This window comes from Nematolebias whitei, chromosome 11, assembly GCF_014905685.2.
Source record: "Nematolebias whitei isolate Nwh7 chromosome 11, NemWhi1, whole genome shotgun sequence".
In the NCBI taxonomy this organism is placed as follows: Eukaryota; Metazoa; Chordata; class Actinopteri; order Cyprinodontiformes; family Rivulidae; genus Nematolebias; species Nematolebias whitei.
In genome coordinates, this window is record NC_056508.1 from 5,895,291 (window position 1) to 5,913,937 (window position 18,647).

Here is an 18,647-nt window from a genome sequence, read left to right on the forward strand (position 1 = left end):
ATGGATGGATGGATGGATGGATGATGGATGGATGATGGATGGATGGATGGATGGATGGATGGATGGATGGATGGATGGATGGATGCTTTTCATATACCTCCTCCAGGGGAGTGATGGAGGAGCTCTCCCCACCATAGTAGGGGTTCCTGTCCATGTGGAGGACCTTTTTCCCATTCACAGACATGATGCCGGACAGAATGCATTCCTGCCAAAAACAAGACACGCACACAAAACCACCATTAGACTTTCTAATTGTTAACACCAACATATTAAATAAAGACTAAAGAAAAGGCAGTTTCTGTGAAATTGCAGTGGGAATGCTGAAATTTGTTGAAGACGCTATGACTGAAATGTTAAAGCTTTAAAAAAAGCACTAGCTAAAAGCTAATCAATGAAAAATGTTTGCTAAAAGATAAAAATGACAGAATACCAGCTAAAATCTAAAAGTAGCAGTTATCTAAAACCTATTATATTATTAAGTTATAAAAAGACCAACTAAAAGTTAAAACAGAAAAAAATTCAAGCTAAAAGTTAAATGTATCAAAAGACTAACAAGGTAAATAGAGGCAGCTAAATGGAGAACAGTAGCTAAAAGGAGCAAAATGCTGTCTGAAATGTAAAAATAGCAGAACATTAGCACTAAATACAAAGTACTTGTCAAAAAATTAAAGTATGGTGTGAAAATATGTATAAAAATGTTAACTATTGTGAGAAGTGTAAAAGTTACAAGTAAAACAACGTCACAGTATCTTCAGGTGATGCTGAACATTTTCATACGTTGATGACTAACAGAACAAAGTATGTCAGAGTAAAAAATACACAGAAAAATAAAAAAACCAACAAACAAGAGTATGAATAATGAAGAATAATAAGCTGTCACACAAAAAGAAGTTTCCTTTTACAGATTTAACAGAAAATACATGAAATAATTTCTACAATCTATAATATTTGATTTCTTTGTTTGTCTCTTCTCTGAGCAGCCTTTAGCAGTTTCAGACAGAAAATGAAAATAGTAACTGGGCTTTGACAGGGACTGGAGAGGCGCTGTACGCATGCGCAAAACCAAGTCCACGCAATAATAATAACAACAATAATAATACCAACAACAATAACAACAACAATAATAATAATAAAGGAGAATAACTGACATAGGGGTGTTTGATAGCACAGTGTTGAATCCTCCATTAATGGCTGCGAACAGAACCATTCTTCCCATTATTCGGACCTAAAACATTCCTGGCGCAGTTCTGCCGCACTGGGTGCGTTTAAAGAGCCGTGAATAAAAACCGTGCAAAGGCCTGCACCACCCTCACGATGGAGGCCTATATGTGTGTGCGCGCGCGTGTATGTGCGCGCGCGCAAAAAGACCATGGCACAGTGAGGGGTTACGCCTAAAAGATGCTGGAGGGTGTAACTGAACACTTAGGCGGCTGCGTAGAGGAAACAGGCACCACTTTCTGGAGACCTGTGCTGTTTTATAACAAATAATAAAATTACTGCGATTCTTTTTATTCCCAGAACCCGTTTTGTTGTTGTATTTTTCTAATCTAATAAATAGCAAGCGAACGCAGAAAGCGCTGAGTGTTGAGAGGCGACCTGTCGTGTGAAATGTGCAGCTGGAAGTTCCCACAGCCTCCTCTGGACGCAGCTGGACTACTTACCGTGAGCCCGGTGCCCAGCACGATCACATCATATTCCTCATCCATGGTGGAGCGGCGCCTCTCCCGTCTCCTTCTCTCTTTTTGACAAATGGAGGGCGCTGAAGGAAAGAACGCCGGTGAGACTGAGCGCAGGGATGAAGTCTGGTCCCGGTCTCAAGGCAGCTGCTTTAAACGGCGCTTTGATGTGAAATGATCTCTTCTGACCATCAGGCTTTAATGACTAATGGGAAATATCGCCCAAACCGTCACCGGCGAGGACGACCAAAGATGGCCCTGACCATGGAGCACTCTAGAACAATGTCCCTGCGCGTCGGAAACTAGTCCGCATCCTGTTCTCTGCCCTCACAGCGCAGTGGATCAAGAGCTGCCTAACGCGCGCTATGATCAGACTTTAACGATCACTTTATGTTTACTCTATATTTAGATGTGGACATGAACGCTGGTGTCGGGACTTTCAGTTTGAGCAAAGTGTGTGCCACTTCTTTCCATCCTCTCCTCCGCTTGTGCACGCGCAGCCTTGCGTGAACGCAGGCAGCAGTATCCCTCCGCTGCAGCTGTGTGGATGGAGCTGCCTTCACCCGCAGAAAGCATGCGGGCATTTGAGTTTCCAAAAGTAAACACTTTTCTTGTACTGTATAATACAGTAACATGTGACGTGACAAACAGTGTAAAACACAAAGTAAACAAAAGAATACAGTCTGTATTCTTTTGTTTACTTTGTGTTTTACACTGTTTGTCACGTCACATGTAAATATAATATTATTGTAAACAATGACACGGGTAGTGAAACGTCAGCACCATGGACAGCTGCCAGGTGTTCCCTCACTCTTTAAGAACGCGCACAGTTAATTACGTGCATGTTTAATAGGACATCTTACAGGACAGCCGTAAGAAGCACGTAGTCCTGAGATGTGTTGTTTGTTGATGTTTTAGAAGAGTTAGCTGTACGGTGGACAGGTGGGCAGTAGTCCTTGAGCTTATTTCCACAAAGGTTTAATAGTTTCTACGTGTTTTATGGCAAAGGGAGTAATAAAAAGTGGAAGCAGCAGCGCACGCAGGTCGGATGAAAGAAAGCAGGAAGTCGCTCGTGACTGCGCACATGACTGTCAGCAGCTCCGGGTCACGTGATCCGAGCTTTGCGGAACAGCTCGAAGCAAAATGGCTGGAAGAACGCGCCTCGGTCGGAGAGGATTACTGACTTTTGCTTTGTTTTTCGCCTCCTGCTTGGCTTCGGGGAGCACCACAGCACAAGTTCCACTCCTCATGTGGTCTAGTAACAGGTAGGGTTTAACTTTTATTTTGTTACGAAACAATGCTTGCTGCTACAGCTAAGCTGTGTTCGATGCTAACGCTAACATTCTTGTTTTGAAAACAGGAAATGTGAAAACTTATTGTATGAACTGGTTTATTCAGAGAAACAACTGTACTGTGTTCATGTAGTTACTGTAATAATGCTTTACACTTGTCTGAATAGTTTTGGTATACTGTATTCACCAGTGCTGTGGGGAATATTTGCTTTATTAATTGTTACTAAATCTAAAGGAGTCAGTAACTTTGTATGCTTGTTAATAAATGGTGACAACAGGAAGTGATGCTAGGACTGTACTGACACTTTGAAACGTGTAGGATAATAAGAACAACACTGCTTTGTTGTTACATGTGAAGTTTACCAGTCGAGCCTCCACCCACGGCTGGTCACATCACATCCATTGAGGAGCTGGCGCTCTACCTCACCTCAGCCTTTGGCTCTGGCTCACACACTGTGCTCCTGTTCCTGCAGGACAAGGTCAGTGCACGGCACAGGAAAACTGCATTGTTTCCCTCAGTACAGGTCCGGCCGTCATGGTGAATCATGAGGAGAAGCAGAAGTCCTGCTCAGACTGCTCATTGTGGCGTGATAGTGAGCTTTCATGTACTTCCTACAGTGCATGTTGTTCAAAGCTTTTGTCTGTAGTTAAAATTACTATAACTGATTTATGGTGTTTATTTTATGGTTTACAAAAGGTAGAGTTATTCTTTCTTTAATTATTTGCTCAGCTAAGCAAAGATGACTTTACCATGTTTGGAGGAGTGTTTGGAAACAAGCAGGAAAGCAACTTTAAAAACCTTGAGGTTGGTTTTATAGAAGTAATTATAAGCTAATTTGCCAAAAATATAGGTAAGTAAGCGTGTTAACTCTTTTCATTCACTGTTTTTCAGGCTGTGATGCAGTCTTCATCGTCAGTGACGCTTCCTGCCCTGGAGTGGGCTGGCCCCTCTGCTGTCACCTCTCTGCTGCAGGAGAAGCTTGGTGCTTCACCTCTGCTTGTTGATGCAGAGACACGGTCCCACCCGAGCCTTGCCACATCTGCCAACAATCTACTGCTCATCAATCTGCCTTATTGCAGCAAGTGAGGGTTTCTTAAGTTTCTTTCAGTTATGTATTCTGAATGAGAAGTTTTGGCATCTTTAACGTTTCCTTGTTTTTTCATAGCTCACCTAAATCATGCAAGGAAGTCCTAAATCATAACGGTAAAATGTTCACCTAAGTATTTTTGCTGGTGTATATTTGTAATCAGCTGCGTCACACTGTATACCGGTACATATTTCTAATAATAGAATTCTGGACTATTTTGTTGTCATCAGATAAGATTATTGGAAAATTTGTGGGTTTCTTGAAAGCCAGAGATGTTCCATACACTGCAATATACACAGGACTCCAGCCGTCAAGAGTAAGAGCTCATCATGTTTATATAATTAGCATAAAGATTTAAAGCTCAAAAACACACTGGGTACTTAACTAAAAGTTAATGAGGACATAAATGACTTGTTTTACTTTGCAGGTGATTTCAGAAACATCTGTGTCGAAAGAGCAAGTGGGCCGTTCCTTACTACAAACTGCTGCCCCTGATGTCAAGCCACCCATAGTGTTTCTCAATGCATCACAAAGCCCGTGCATAATGCTGTGGGCTCAGAACCTCAGTGTCAGCCTCTCACGCACTTCAACGTGGATTGACTTAAATGCAGAAACCCCTGACTTGACAGGATCCATGTGCAACGGTGACAATTCACTGTAGGTTGGCTTTTTCCTGACAGCTGTCAATAAAGGTTTATGTAGTTGTTTTTCAAAGGGAGAATTTAAACTAATTTATATTTTGCTTTTTCCTTCACATTAGGCTTGTGCTTACTTATTCATCCGGTTACAAACTGAGGTAAGACCATTTCATTATTATAACTCCTTTCACGCACGCCCAGACACAAGCGGTTTCCTCAAACTGATGAATTTATTAAGATTCAGTACGTGAAAACTAAAGAAGATGCACAAAATAAAACAATGAACTCGCAAGAAAAATAAACAAATATTAATATCAAACGCTTGTACACTCAAAATAAAACAAAATACAGAAATAAAACATACCTCGTTGTCTGTGTGTTGCCAAAAGGAATTAGGCGTGTTTCTTGGGTTTCAGCTTCTTTGAACTCTTCTTGAATTTAAAAGTCCGTGCTTACTTGCTGATACTCACTCATTGCTCCGGACGGACTTCTTCTGGTTACTTTTCACACCTGAATACAGCGCCAACTACAGGTGGCATGTAAAACTACATATAATTAGACCGTACAAGCTTTGAATGTGAACATAAAATAAACTGGCAGTTACAAGTCTAGAAGAAACAGTCTCCACATTTTGCAACATCCAGTATTGTGAGAAAAAAAACTTCCTTCATTCTTTTTTTCTTCCAATGAGCTGCACTGTCTTGTAGTTACTTAAAAATGTTTTGACCTGTACTTCTCCAGGTTTTCAGAAGGACTTTAAATTATTTGGACATTTGGAGTAAGTAAAAACAGCAGCAGAGTGAAGAAGTGTGGTCAGTTTGTCCTCCAGCAGTCTAAGCCTATAGCAGCGTGACTAAGGGACAGCTCAGGAAACCCAAGCCGACCCTAACTATAGGATTTATCAAAAAGGAAAGTCTTAAGTCCAGTCTTAAAACTGAACAGTGTGTCAGCCTCACGGACACAAACTGGAAGTCAAGGCACATTTATTTATACAGCACATTTAAAACAGTAACTGTTCTCAAAGTGCTTACCAAAAAGATCACAGCATCAAATATTCATAACAACATATCACAGCAACATGAATAAAAGCATAAAAACATGAAATATAATGAGAAACGATGAAATACTAAATCAAATCACCCTGCGTTAAATGTCGGGGAGTAAAAGCAAAATGGATGAACACAGTCATCAACAACGAAATACCAAATGAGATCACAATGTGTTAAAGGCAGGAACCAGGAAGTTGTTCCACAAGAGAGGAGCCTGACAACTGAAAGATCTTCCTCCATTCTGCTTTTGGAGACTCTAGGAACCACAAGGAAACCTGCAGTCTGAGAGCAAAGTGCTCTGTTAGTAAAATATGGAACAATGAGATCTGTAATATCAGCTGTGGTTTATGAACCATTGGTCTGAGCAGCCATTTCATTGTAAATGAGAACTGGTTCTTCATGGACCCACCTGGAACAGCAACATGTTGGTCGTTCAGAGAACATCAAGAACGGTCAGCATTTTCTGTTTTATTTTGAAAAGCATAAAGATTTTGGCAAGTCATGGATGACATAATAATAATGGTGTTAAATTCAAAGCAGGGCTGCTCCTCTGATAAATAGTGTTAACTTAATATTTGATCTATATGAACGTTTCTTTCAGCGCCCTGAGACGACTTCTGTTGTGACTTGGCATTATGTAAATAAACTGAATTAACTTGAATTGTTAAATAGGAGGCATAATGTGACATTTTAGTTTTTAATGTTGTTTCATTAGATATCACAACTTTTATTGCAAGAAAATAAATCTGGAAATGTTATTTCTATGAATTACACTTTTGGGTTCCGTTTATTGCATTTATACTTCACTACAGCAAAATAAACATAATTAAATCGTTGTAATTCGTGGTCTATTTACATAATGACTTTAATTGGGGAGTGGTGGTGCAGAGGTTGGAGAAGGTGGGCCTGTGATCGGAAGGTCGCCGGTTCATGCCCCGGTACCAACAACATCAAAAATGTGGGTGGGGTAGGTGAAGCACCCACACTTGCCCCCACCCTCATTCGCCCCACTCTGGGCCCATGAGCAAGGCCCTTAACCCCCATCTGCTCCCAAACAGGCCCCTTGAAAATGAGTTGGCTCAGTGAGAGTACCTGTATAAATAAAGGGTCAATGGAAAGAAGTGCTGGGGGTCCGGCCCCTGAGCTGCTGGTTCCAGTAACTACGGCTCCCCGAGTAGTTTACTGGAACAGCCCTTTGTAAAGGGCTCTGGTAAAATATGAGCAGGACAACATAAGATGTGTAAAGGCTAAGAACTATTTACTGTAGATTAACAGTTCCTGCAAATCTTCTCCTTAAGGAACAAGTGAAGGACCTGAAACAGGGATTGAGACTTGTATTGTTGTTCATTTGTTAAATCTACAGTGATCACACTTTTCTAGTCGTTGCTCCTATTCGTTGGAAGAGCTCACAGACTCTTGCTACTTGTGCTCAAGAGTCATCTTTTTTCTTTGGCATTTGACTCTGGCAGAGTTTGAGATTCAGTTAGAGCTGATGGTTTTACTTTAGCTTAGTTTTAGTGGAAGAATGATTGCCACAAATCCATTACTGAGGAAAGAAAACGGAAACATACTGTAAATTACACGAAAACTAGATCGTATTCTATTATTTAGTTTTATTTAATTTGTACAACGGTCCTTTAAGGAGTAACAATTCCAAATTCAGTGTTTTCAGTTAAAATTGACATCAAAATGTGTTGATTCTGGGAGTAAGGCTCAACAGTGAAAGCCTGCAGTCATCTGTAAAACACGTCAGAAGTTGTGTCATGGTTTGGAGATTGTAAAAACAGATTAGATTAGGAGCGCAGAAAGGTACCACAAGATTTTCTTCTTAAACTGCTGAATACTATTACCAACATTTCTTTATAACTAGACACAAGAACAAACACAGAAGTGGAAGTTAAAGCAGCACGAGCGCCCCCTGTTGGTTGACTGCAGAATGGGTTTGATGCTGTGTAAACAAGACACTTCGCCTGATTAGACAATAAAAATACACCTCAGTCATTTTTTTCCAGGTGTTCTCTTGATTTACGTAGTTCTTGCCTTCCCTTTGTTTCTTCAAATATTTATTTATCTAATACAGTTGCAGTCAGTCAGTGCTTAAAAACACCACCACTGTGTGTGGGGAAGTGGGCGGGGCTTCTGCCCCACATCCTAAGTGCACAAACTGGCTCCAAACATACGACGTGGCAGAACCCAGAAACTGGATATTATGCCTTCAGTTTTGAACTACGAAAAAGGCATTATAGTACCTTAATTATATTTAACAAAAAACCTTTTCCACATCCAATAATTTTACATCATGCAGGTAACAAAACTGCAGCGATGCACATATAAACCTAGTAATTTACAGTCAATGTACGGATGTTTTTAGTGTTCCAAGTGAATATCACCTTTATGCACTTGGTTAAACACATTGTTGAATTTGTTGCTAAAATATTTTTAGATGTGCTTTAAAGTAGATTGTGTTAGTTTAGAACAGAGTGTAGTTGACACCCTTTTGTAGTCACCTCAGTCAGATAATAGGTTTTTATCATGTTAGAAACTATTTCTTTGTAGAACTGAATTACTAAGCTAGTTTCCCTCGTTTGATCTGCAGTTTTGCCATGAGTCGGCAGTTCTATCCAGTGTCTGCACGTTACTGGTTCACCCTGGACTCTGTGCAGCTGCAGGTAAATGGTACAACTGGTTCCTTCATTGGGAGGGGCGGCGTCTACGCCCCTGCAGAGTACTCCTTCCATTGCCAGTCTGTGAAAAGCTTCCCAAATGCTCTGCTAATTCCAAACGCCACCACCGAGGAGACGGCACAGTGGAGACTTAACTTTACTGACTTCCAGGTAAAGCTGTACTTTACTCCTACAGCATAGTATCAAGTACTGCTTTGAATAAACCGTGTACCTTTGGTATTATTCCTGTATTTTGTTGTTTCTCATGCAGATTCAGGGCTTTGGTTTGGCCAAAGGAACAAACTTCTCCTATGCCAGTGATTGTGCAGGCTTCTTCACGCCAGGGATTTGGATGGGCCTGCTCACCTCGCTGCTCATGCTGCTCATTTTTGTGTATGGCTTACATATGATAATGCAACTAAACACCATGGATCGCTTCGACGACCCCAAAGGTCCGTCCATTTCAGTGCCTCAGTCAGAGTGAAGCACTCCCAACGTACGAATCCCACTCTCCGGTGTCTCGAGTGCCTTCTGAACCCTTTGTGCATTGGATGTGCTGCTTTTATTTTCTGCACACACTGTTTTGATTGGTATTCTTAGGTGCTGGTCATTTCTATGGCGCATTCCTTATTTTTCTATTTATACTTGCATGCCAAAGTTGCTGCAACTTTTAAAATTTGATTTTGAAACCAGTGGTGTAAGGTGTTGCCAGCTAATGTTTTCCATAGAAACAGCTGTTAGCAGTGAAAGTGACTGCTGTGGCTGCTGTAGACCGCAGTTTTTGTTTGATTATTCCCAACATAATTAATTTAAAGAGTATTATTAATGAAAGAAGTGCCTGTACATAATAGTTCGTTTGAGATGGTTGCCTTACAGAAGAACATGGTTAATTTTGTTTTATCACTTGAACTGTAATTTATTTGTATAAAAAACGGTGCCTGTCACTTTACCCATAATCCAGTGACCATTTATCACTTTGGCCAAAAACGAAAATGTGCAGTTGCCATGTCATGTACAAGAGACTCTATTGGAAATAAAGATATAATTACTTCATGGATTTGATGAAGAGTTGTATTTTAAATGAGGTTATTATTTTCACTGAGCGAACAGTTTCCTGCTCAGCAGGTCCCAACAGCGCAGAAGCTCCAAATATTCCACCGTTATTAAACCCTCAGTAAACCATCCGTCCATGATCTGCTTGTTCTGACGGAGGGAATGCATGACGCCACAGTTTGAGATAAAGTTCATCTTGTGATGAGAAACTGGACCGTTAGCCATTTTGTTCTGAACATAAATTAGTGTACTCGTGTGTGACGACACTGTTGGGAACGACTCTCAGCTACTCCCACATCAGATCGAGCTCAGCACTGCTGTTTGTGTAGCCTGCTAGCTGTGGCAGCCATTTTGAATTGGATCATAAGGTTCATCAGTTTTGATTTACATCCAGTTATTATTTTCTGGGGGAGGCGCAGTTGGTGGAGCTGCTGCCTCTCAGTGAGAAGGTTGCTGGATCGAATCCCGGCCAGTGAACGTTCTGGGTGGAGGCTGCATGTTCTCTCCGTGCATGCGTGGGTTTCCAAAAACGTGCATGTCAGGTGTGAGTGAGCGTGAACGTGACAACACACTGGTGCAGGATCTGGACCACACCCCAAACCATTCACACCAGGATTCTGACTGCTACCGCAGTGGATTCTGGGAGAGGATGCATTTGAGGTGGAGGACTACACCCGAGCACCTCCAGTACGAAGCTGGGTGGTGGGGCGCATGCAGCTGCGCACGAGGAGAGGATGAGTTGACTGTTGGAAAAGCTCTGGTCCTGGTGCAGCAGCTGTTGGAGCTCTTCTACCTGTCTGGACTCAGCCATCACTCTTCAACACATCTGACTGCGAGTGAAGCACGTTGGAAGCTTTTTTGGAAGTTTTGGTCTTTTGAAATTGTCAGTCGTGCTCTCTGGATTTATTTATTTATTTGTTTATTTATTTATTTATTTATCAATAGCACTTATTGCCTGAAGCTGCAACAAACGACATATTAAGTCTATCATCCTAACTTTGGGTTGGTTTGGTTGCATGTTTGCAAAAGATTCTGATAGCTGAGATGACTGTAGTGTATCGTTTGGCAGAACCTGATGTCATTTCCGGAGCACGCGCCCTTGGTGCGGCGCTCGGTTGCCATAGTTACGGACGGTCACCAACAGCGACCGTCACCAAACGAAGCTCACCGTTCCGTCCCGCTCAGTCTCTGCGACAGGTTTTTCTCCAAAATGTCAGCAGTTCGTCCTCGAGTGATATTTAGCAGTTCACAGGAAATGAGACTTTTCCCGCAACCGGGAAACCACGAGAACGCGCCACATCTGGGCCCTGGCTGCTATGACAACCATAAGGTCTGTCCAGATGTAAGACCACTGGTTTTATGAAGAAATGTCATGTTTAACATTTCTGTTCACAAACTGTTGTGTTGGCCATGTGATAAATGACCAACTTAATTTCTGTCCTTTGTTTTCCACAGATCGGCACCATCATTTATGAATTAGAAAAGAAACCTGAAAGTAGGCGAGGATACGGCCTCTCTGCTAGGACTGCTGCCCGCTTTCCACCTTGTACCCAAGTATGTTACATAATGTGCCTCAAAGGAGTTCAACTGGGTTTCTTTTTCAGAAACAGATCCTGTCTAACCCTGAATGTTAGGAAACACCTTGTATCTGTGACCTTCCTTCCCTCCATTGATCACGGTGACATTATTTACATGAACGCTCCTACAAGAACCCTGAAGATGTTGGATGCTGCAGATGTTGGATGCTGCAGATGTTGGATGTTGTCTATCATGGTGCACTAAGATTCATAACTGGCTGTAACTACCGTACCCACCACTGCACCCAGTATGCACTGGTTAACTGGTCACCATTAACTTCACGCAGACTCTCACTGGTACATTTTCATCTTTAAATCACTTCTTGGTCTGCTGCCTTCATACATCTCCTCCTACATGTCTCTGCGTGAGTGCAGCTACAGCGTGCACTCTCAGGACATTATTACCTGCAGTGTCCCCTCAGTGAGGACTGAACTAGACAAAAGGACCTTCTCCTACTCCGCTCCTGTTTCCTGGAATATCTTGTAAAAAGATCTGAAGCTCTCGACCTTGACCTCTCTAAGTGTCTTCAAACATCTGTTAAGTTCCTGGCAACAACCAGTGCAGACATGTTCTGGTTTTAGTTTTCTACACCTCCTTATAATCTAGCTGTTTTTCAGTTTGTTTTTTCACTACCTTTCCTTTTGACTGTCCTTTTGGTTGCCATTTTGTTTTGATTTGTTAAAAGAAAAAGTATGCCTGTTTTGTGATTGTGTATTGTTGTCGTTGTTACTCTCTGTTGTCTTCACTCTTTGTTAAATCAGGTCTCTCTTGTGAATGAGTCCCGGAGGCTCAATGGGATTAACCTGCAGAAATAAAGGTTGAACGAGTTCTTCATTCATGAAAGCATTAAAAGTTCAGTCTGCCCAAAATTAACTTCAGTTTTGTATAACTGTGACTACATTTTGAACGGTGCAAGAAAGAGAACCAAGAACAATAAGAAATGTTTAAACTGTTAGCAGAGGCTCATTAGTGTCACCATGGTTACCATGGTGTCTGTCACTCCCTGAGTAAGAGCCACACAGAAACAAGGTGAAACTCAAGACTCAGTTGATTTTAGACGTCTGTGACAACTATCAGTTAAAAATTCATCCATTTATTAAATGTACCCTTCTTCCTTTGGGTCGCAGGGGTCACTGGTGCCCATGTTCAGCAATCACTGTGAGAGAGAGATCAGGGACACCCTGGACAGGTCTCCAGTCCATCACAGGGACACAAACAACCATTCACTCTCTCTCACCTATAGGGACAATTTAGAGTTACCAATCGGACTAACATGCATGTTTTGGTTTGTGGGAGGAAACTCTCAGAGAAATGTGGAATTAGTTCTCTGCATTTAACCCATCACACGTGACACCCAGGTGGAGCGGGCAGCTGTGTAGGCGCCCGGGGAGAAATTAGGTGTCTTGTTTAGGGACATCATGACATGTGAGCATGGCAGGAAGTTTAACCTGCAACTTTCTGGTCCCAAGTCAGCAGCCCTAGTACCATCTTCCACATCTATTCATTCATTCAACCTTTATTTCTGCAGGTTAGTCCCATTGAGCCTCGGTGACTCATTTACAAGAGAGACCTGGTTTCAACAAAGAATGATGACAAAGACAGTCATTAAGGATGCGTACAAATTTTATTTTTTAAACAAGTGAAAATAAAATGGTATTTAAAAGGAAAAGTAGTAAAAAAAAAAACAGCTAGGTTGTGGGGCAGTGTAAAATACTAAAAACAGGAACATGTGTGCACTGGTTCTTGCCAGGAATCTAGCAAGATGTTTGAAGCCACTTAGAGGTCAATTCAGATCTTTTAACAAGATGTTCCAGGAAACAGGAGTGGAGCAGGAGGTCCTTTTGTCTAGTTCAGTCCTCACTGAGGGAACACTGCAGGTACCATCTGTAGTCATGAGGTGTGGATCAAGACCAAAAGAACAAGATCCCAAACACAAGAAGATCAAACCAGCTTCCTCTGCAGTGTGCCCAGGCTCAGCCTTCAGCCCTTCTCCACCTAAGCTGTAAAATGTCCACCTAGCAGGCTGGTACAAAACGTGTAATCGATGACATGCTCGTAAGAAAGAGTTAAGATAGAGTGAGGAGTTTTATCATCCGACGGCAGCTCAGAGCCGCCGCTCCTCCCCATTTAAAGGAATCAGCTGAGATAGTTTGGGCATGTGATTAGGATGTCTCCTGGATGTTTCCTTCTGGACCATTTTCCAGTCCCATCCCACTGGGAGGAGATCCCAGGGCAGACCCAGAACTTGCTGAGGGATTACACAGCATCACCTCTGACCTGGGAGAGCCTCCCCAGGAGGAGCCGGAGCGCTCTTTGACTCGACCAGATGTCTGGGTACAGACTCATTTCCTAGAATCATCTCAGTTAGTAGCTCGTGACTTTAAAGTCCTTTTTTATTAGAGGTTTTAGATTTGTTTAAATAATTTTCTTCTTTCACAGGAAAGGGTTAGGTAAGGTATAACTGCACTATATATTTTTTATTTAAGTCTTCACCTTGCAAATTAGATTTGAGTCCTATTTGTTCATTTTTTAACTTTATGAAAGTAAATTCTAAGTTATTAAAAAAACATCAATTGTAACCCAATAATTCTCAGTCAGGTCTTCTGGACAGTTTCATTTTTGTGGAGACGTTTCGCCCTCTAACCAGAGGGCTTCATCAGTCAGAGGAATTCAAAAAAGCGTTCAATACAAAAACAACTGGACTTTATTGGTGACAGAAGACGTTTCGCTCCTCATCCGAGGAGCTTTCTCAATTCAAAATCCAAGCCAAGGAAATGGAAGCGTTCACCAGACACATCAACTCGGTCGATAACATCAAGTTCACCAGAGAGGATGCAAACGACAACAAACTGCCTTTTTTGGACTGTTTGGTTCATATGGAGAGAGAGGACAGCCTCAACATTGAAGTGTACAGAAAACCAACCCACACAGACCAGTATCTTCTGTTTGACTCCCACCATCCACTGGAACACAAACTCTCTGTCATCAGAACTTTACAACATCGGGCCGAACGCGTCCCCACGAAGACAGAAGGGAAGGAAAAGGAACAGAAACATATTCAAGAAGCTCTTCAAACATGTGGATATCCTAACTGGGCTTTTGTCAAGTCAGAGAGGAAATCTACAAAACACACCAATAAACAGAAAAAGGAGAAGAACAGACGTAAAAACATCATCATCCCTTATGTTGCTGGAGTATCAGAGAAATTCAGAAGGATCTTCAACAAACACAAGATCCCAGTACATTTCAAACCCAACAGGACTCTCAGACAGAGGCTGGTCCACCCTAAGGACAAGACACCCATACACAAACAGAGTGGTGTAGTGTATGCGGTCCAGTGCAGCGAGGACTGTCCAGACCTCTACATTGGAGAAACTAAACAGCCTCTTCACAGACGCATGACTCAACACAGGAGAGCCACCTCCTCTGGACAAGATTCAGCTGTTCACCTCCACCTCACAGAGAAGGGACACTCTGTTGAGGACCAAAATGTGCACATTTTGGATCGAGAACACAGATGGTTTGAGAGGGGGGTGAAGGAAGAAATTTATGTAAAAAGAGAAAAGCCGTCTCTTAACAGAGGAGGAGGCCTCAGATTTCCACTTTCAAAAACGTATAATGCAACTTTAAAACAGATTCCCAGCCGGTTTCACACCTGATGGGAACAGAGGGGCCTCGACTGTGAATTAGAGGAACAAAGACTTTAAGAAACCCGAACTGTTAAGGTGTGACTTGTCAATTTATGTGTGTGTGTCTTATCTCACTCAGCCTTAGAACCTGTATCTCTCACTCTCTGCTCTTTGAATTGAGAAAGCTCCTCGGATGAGGAGAGAAACGTCTTCTGTTACAAATAAAGTCCAGTTGTTTTTGTATTGAACGCTTTTTTGAATTCATCATGTCCTGGATGACTGAGAATCTTCACCAGCAAATCAGTCAGAGGAGTTCCAGTAAACTATTTCCCACCAAGCAGTAAACTCCTTAAGTGAACCAACCAGTTTGATGGAGCTAAAGGAGTTTACCATACCATACCACTTTATTTATAGAACACTTAAAACAGCAACAAGGCCAACCAAAGTGCTGTACAGACAGAACAACAGGTAACACACAAAGCAAAATACAAAATGAGGTAAATCAGAATATAGACATAAAAACGATGCAGATAATGACGACAAACCAGTGTGGAGCATACAGGATCAAACACAGATCATCTGGTGTTGAAAGCTACTGAATAGTAGTGAGTTTTTAAATGGGATTTGAAAACCGAGAGGGAGGGGGCCTGTCTGACAAGCAGAGGTAACTCGTTCCAAAGTCTTGGTCCTGCTACAGAGAAGGCCCTGTCACCTCTGCGCTTAAGACGAGTTCCTGGAACTGTGAGGAGCAACTGGTCCGCTGACCTCAGGGAGCGTGGTGGGACATACGGTTGTAGCAGATCAGAGAGATGGGAGTGGGGGGGACACTGTTCAGTGATTTGTAGACATACAGGAGTATTTTGAACTGGATTCGAAAGTGAACCGGTAACCAGTGCAGTGAGGCTAAAAACTGGTGTAATGTGCTCTCTTTTGCCTGTACTGGTTAAAAATCGGGCTGCTGCATTCTGGACCAGTTGTAGTCGTGCAATGGAGGTCTGACTGATACCAAACGGGAGTGAATTGCAGTAATCAAGCCTAGATGTAATGAATGCATGTATTACTGTCTCCAGGTTCTTTTTGGACAATATGGGCTTCAGTTTAGACAGCCGCCTCAGTTGGAAGAAGCATGATTTAACAATCACCAATTACAGCTTGGTGGGAAACAGTTTACTGGAACTCCTCAGACTGATGAAGCCCTCCAGACAGAGGGTGAAACATCTCTATAAAAAAGAAACTGTCCAGATGACCTGACTGAGAATTATTGGATTTGGTACCTGGATGACTGAGCATGAACTTTGTTGCATTCATTGTAATGTGAATCTCCAGGCAGTGACCCCTTCACCGCAGCAGTACCAGCAGGACCACAGCAAGTCCAGAGTCACACCTCCTGGCAAGACACCATTCAGCTCAAGCACACAAAGATTCAGAAGTCCCCGACACACTGCTGCCACCACCCCAGGGTGAGACATGAACACGGCCAGCTCGATGTAATGGTGCTGAACTGACCCCATGCTACTTTATGACTCAGACCTGGTACGTACGACCACGACGTCGAGACAAACAAGAAAGTGAGCTGGCCGATGCGCTTTGGGAGCCCAGACTGGTCCAGACTGGCTCAGCTGGAGAAGTCTGTCCAAGTGAAGGTGAGGAAACCTGCAAACTGAACCTCCATCTTTTGATTTATAGATCCAAACATGAAGGTGCCAAACTTACATATGTGCTATTTAAACCCAACATCACTGAGATGGCGTTTAAACACTAAATGACTGAATACATATTGGAATGTTTTCGCAGTCTTGGAAGGCATATTCTAACTCCACCAGTTGGTGCAGAGACACGAGCTCAGAATGAAGATGTGCCAGTCAGGCTGAGAGATTTCCAGACAGCACGCCTACTGTACAGTACCACTCACTAAAACCCAGTTAAATCAACAGGACCACTGTGGACCTGGGTAAAGGCAATTTTAGAAACAATTGTAAAGTTTTAACAGAAGTTGTGGGAAGTTTTTCCAGAGTTGTCAGTATCTTACCTGCAACATGGAGCCATCACAAAGATCCATATGGGGTAATGGTTTTAAGCTGGGCTCTGCTGTCCACACTGGAACTGTTTTAGGAGCTCCAAGGGTTTTCTTTTGAAAACCAGTTCGAGTAAAAAAATAAAATAAAATGCAATATAGCATTTGTCAGCCTACACTGGAGGAAGATTTCTTTCCTTTTCTCCGTGCTTTATGACCGATGTCATGACTGATGAGGTGTTAACTGTTTGACAAAACATTTCAAAATGACCAGACTATCCTTTTAATTATCCTGCAAAATGTTACACAGCTGCAATTACAAAATTCTAACTTCTCCAACAGGTTTATTCTTGTTCCACCTGACTGAACAGCAGCTCTTCTGTTTTTGTCTGTCCTCCTCAGCTGACCAGTGACAAGCAGCGTGTTAAACAGAGGAGCAGACTGGCCTATCTGAGCTTGTACTTCTATGGCTGACGAATGAAACCATCAACACGCTCACAGAAGAGATTGTTGTCATCTTCTTTTACTGAAGCTTTCTTCATCCAACAAAAAAAGATTGAAAACTGTTGTCAAGTAAAATTTGTTATGTGAGAGTGTAAAAAGTTTTTTATTCACTAAAGCCTCTATGATCTGCATGTTGGGTGTCTTAAGTTTATACAACGCGAGCGCTTGTAGAAAATGTAACAACAAAAACCGTTCTCTTGGTCAGATGTGGGGTGTGATATAAACGTGGGCAGCAGCTCAGGTCCCTCTGCTGCTGATCCCTGCTCCCCCAGCAGGTCTGAGTCCTGGGACACGCCTCTGTGCTGGGCTGGACGTCTGCGAGCACCAACCACTGACACATACGTCAGTCTGATGTGAAGGAGGTCCTGACTCATTTCTTCCTCCTCACTTTGGGTTTCTTGACTGGCCGGAGGTACGGGTTGTCGATCACGTTGTCTTCGCTGGCTTTGGCAGATGGAACGCTGCTGGGATGGAGCATGGAGTTCTCTTTGTCTGCGCTTGGATCGTCCTGGACAACAAAACAAGCGAAAATTATTACCTGTATTTTTTGTGGCTGTAAGTCACAGTTTTTTTGCATAACGTGCATGCGCTGCGACTTACACACCAAAGCGTCTTATTTATGTTCCCCCCATATTTATAAACCAATTTTTGGCTGAGATATGACCGTTTTCATTCATTCTGACGAACACTACCATTTTCAGCCGCTAGATGGCGCTCGAGTAGTTTGGCATGCCACCTTCGTCTAGCTCGCCTGGAGCAACTGTCAAATCAGCTTCATTTCCCTGTGCTGCCCCGGTGAAATGCAGCTGATTTGACAGTTAACAGTACTTTTATTAAGGAAAAGTTCAACTGACACACCTTTGCTATAATTTCGAGCTAAAAAATTATTGTTTTTAAGTGTTAATTTAGTTAAATTCTTGTTAAAATCCTCCCGTGCACACTCCCGCAGCCACCATTTAACAGCAAATCGATTTTTGGCAAAACACCAGCCCACATTTCCGGGTTGACAACGGTGACACATAAGAGATGTGACTTATACGACGAAGCAACGCATTTATGGATTTTTCCACTTTAATAGACATATTTGGACTGATACGACTTACACGGTATGCTGTAACAATTTAAAACATCAAATATTAAAAATGACAATTTATGTTTTTATTTTCTTTCACTAATTGCTTGTAAATTAGTCCAAATAGACTTCCTTCATTCAGTGATCTATTCAGACTGTTTTCAGAGGCTCGTCTGAGTAGACACACAGCCGTCCTAAAACTATATACATATATATATACATATATAGACATATATATGTACATGCATACACACATACATACACACACATATATATATATATATATATACACACACACACATATATATATACACACACACAAACATATATATATATACACACACACACACACACATATATATATATACACACACACACACACACACATATA

The 18,647-nt window shown here is 42.1% G+C and overlaps 4 protein-coding genes across 4 annotated transcripts in view; 2 read left to right on the plus strand and 2 right to left on the minus strand.

Moving 5' to 3' along the window:
• The window catches only part of gdi1 (GDP dissociation inhibitor 1), a 44,981-nt gene extending 43,030 nt beyond the window's left edge, over window positions 1-1,951 (minus strand). Inside the window, exons 1-2 of the mRNA XM_037684651.1 lie at window positions 1,662-1,951; window positions 98-205 (exon numbers count right to left, since the gene is read on the minus strand). Of these exons, the coding sequence (XP_037540579.1) occupies window positions 98-205; window positions 1,662-1,706 (153 nt within the window). The 5' untranslated portion in view covers window positions 1,707-1,951. The remainder of the gene's footprint in view (window positions 1-97; window positions 206-1,661) is intronic.
• An 842-nt stretch (window positions 1,952-2,793) lies between these two features.
• On the plus strand, window positions 2,794-9,422 carry atp6ap1b (ATPase H+ transporting accessory protein 1b). Its single transcript, XM_037683877.1, has 10 exons — window positions 2,794-2,941; window positions 3,327-3,447; window positions 3,699-3,773; window positions 3,861-4,051; window positions 4,135-4,172; window positions 4,287-4,372; window positions 4,484-4,713; window positions 4,817-4,852; window positions 8,340-8,577; window positions 8,678-9,422. Exons 1-10 carry the CDS (start codon window positions 2,820-2,822, stop codon window positions 8,888-8,890), a joined length of 1,350 nt encoding a protein of 449 aa, XP_037539805.1. The 5' UTR covers window positions 2,794-2,819; the 3' UTR covers window positions 8,891-9,422.
• Window positions 9,423-10,669: 1,247 nt separating this feature from the next.
• LOC119416594 (protein pitchfork-like) lies at window positions 10,670-17,154 on the plus strand. Its single transcript, XM_037683784.1, has 5 exons — window positions 10,670-10,789; window positions 10,915-11,013; window positions 15,993-16,126; window positions 16,195-16,309; window positions 17,083-17,154. The coding sequence occupies exons 1-5, from the start codon at window positions 10,670-10,672 to the stop codon at window positions 17,152-17,154; spliced, it is 540 nt and encodes a 179-aa protein (XP_037539712.1).
• A 150-nt stretch (window positions 17,155-17,304) lies between these two features.
• Window positions 17,305-18,647, minus strand: part of taf8 (TAF8 RNA polymerase II, TATA box binding protein (TBP)-associated factor) — a 19,698-nt gene continuing 18,355 nt past the window's right edge. The window contains exon 8 of the mRNA XM_037683878.1: window positions 17,305-17,692. Coding sequence (XP_037539806.1) covers window positions 17,555-17,692 — 138 coding nt within the window. The 3' untranslated portion in view covers window positions 17,305-17,554. The remainder of the gene's footprint in view (window positions 17,693-18,647) is intronic.

Excerpts from the sequence above, each read along its gene's own strand:
- atp6ap1b (XM_037683877.1), top strand. The coding sequence starts at position 2,820 with ATGGCTGGAAGAACGCGCCTCGGTCGGAGAGGATTACTGACTTTTGCT. Across the intron at positions 4,052-4,134 it reads AATCTGCCTTATTGCAGCAA|CTCACCTAAATCATGCAAGG; the intron begins GTGAGGGTTTCT and ends GTTTTTTCATAG. Across the intron at positions 4,373-4,483 it reads CAGGACTCCAGCCGTCAAGA|GTGATTTCAGAAACATCTGT; the intron begins GTAAGAGCTCAT and ends TTTACTTTGCAG.
- LOC119416594 (XM_037683784.1), top strand. The coding sequence starts at position 10,670 with ATGTCAGCAGTTCGTCCTCGAGTGATATTTAGCAGTTCACAGGAAATG. Across the intron at positions 11,014-15,992 it reads GCTTTCCACCTTGTACCCAA|GCAGTGACCCCTTCACCGCA; the intron begins GTATGTTACATA and ends GTGAATCTCCAG. Across the intron at positions 16,127-16,194 it reads ACTGCTGCCACCACCCCAGG|ACCTGGTACGTACGACCACG; the intron begins GTGAGACATGAA and ends TTTATGACTCAG.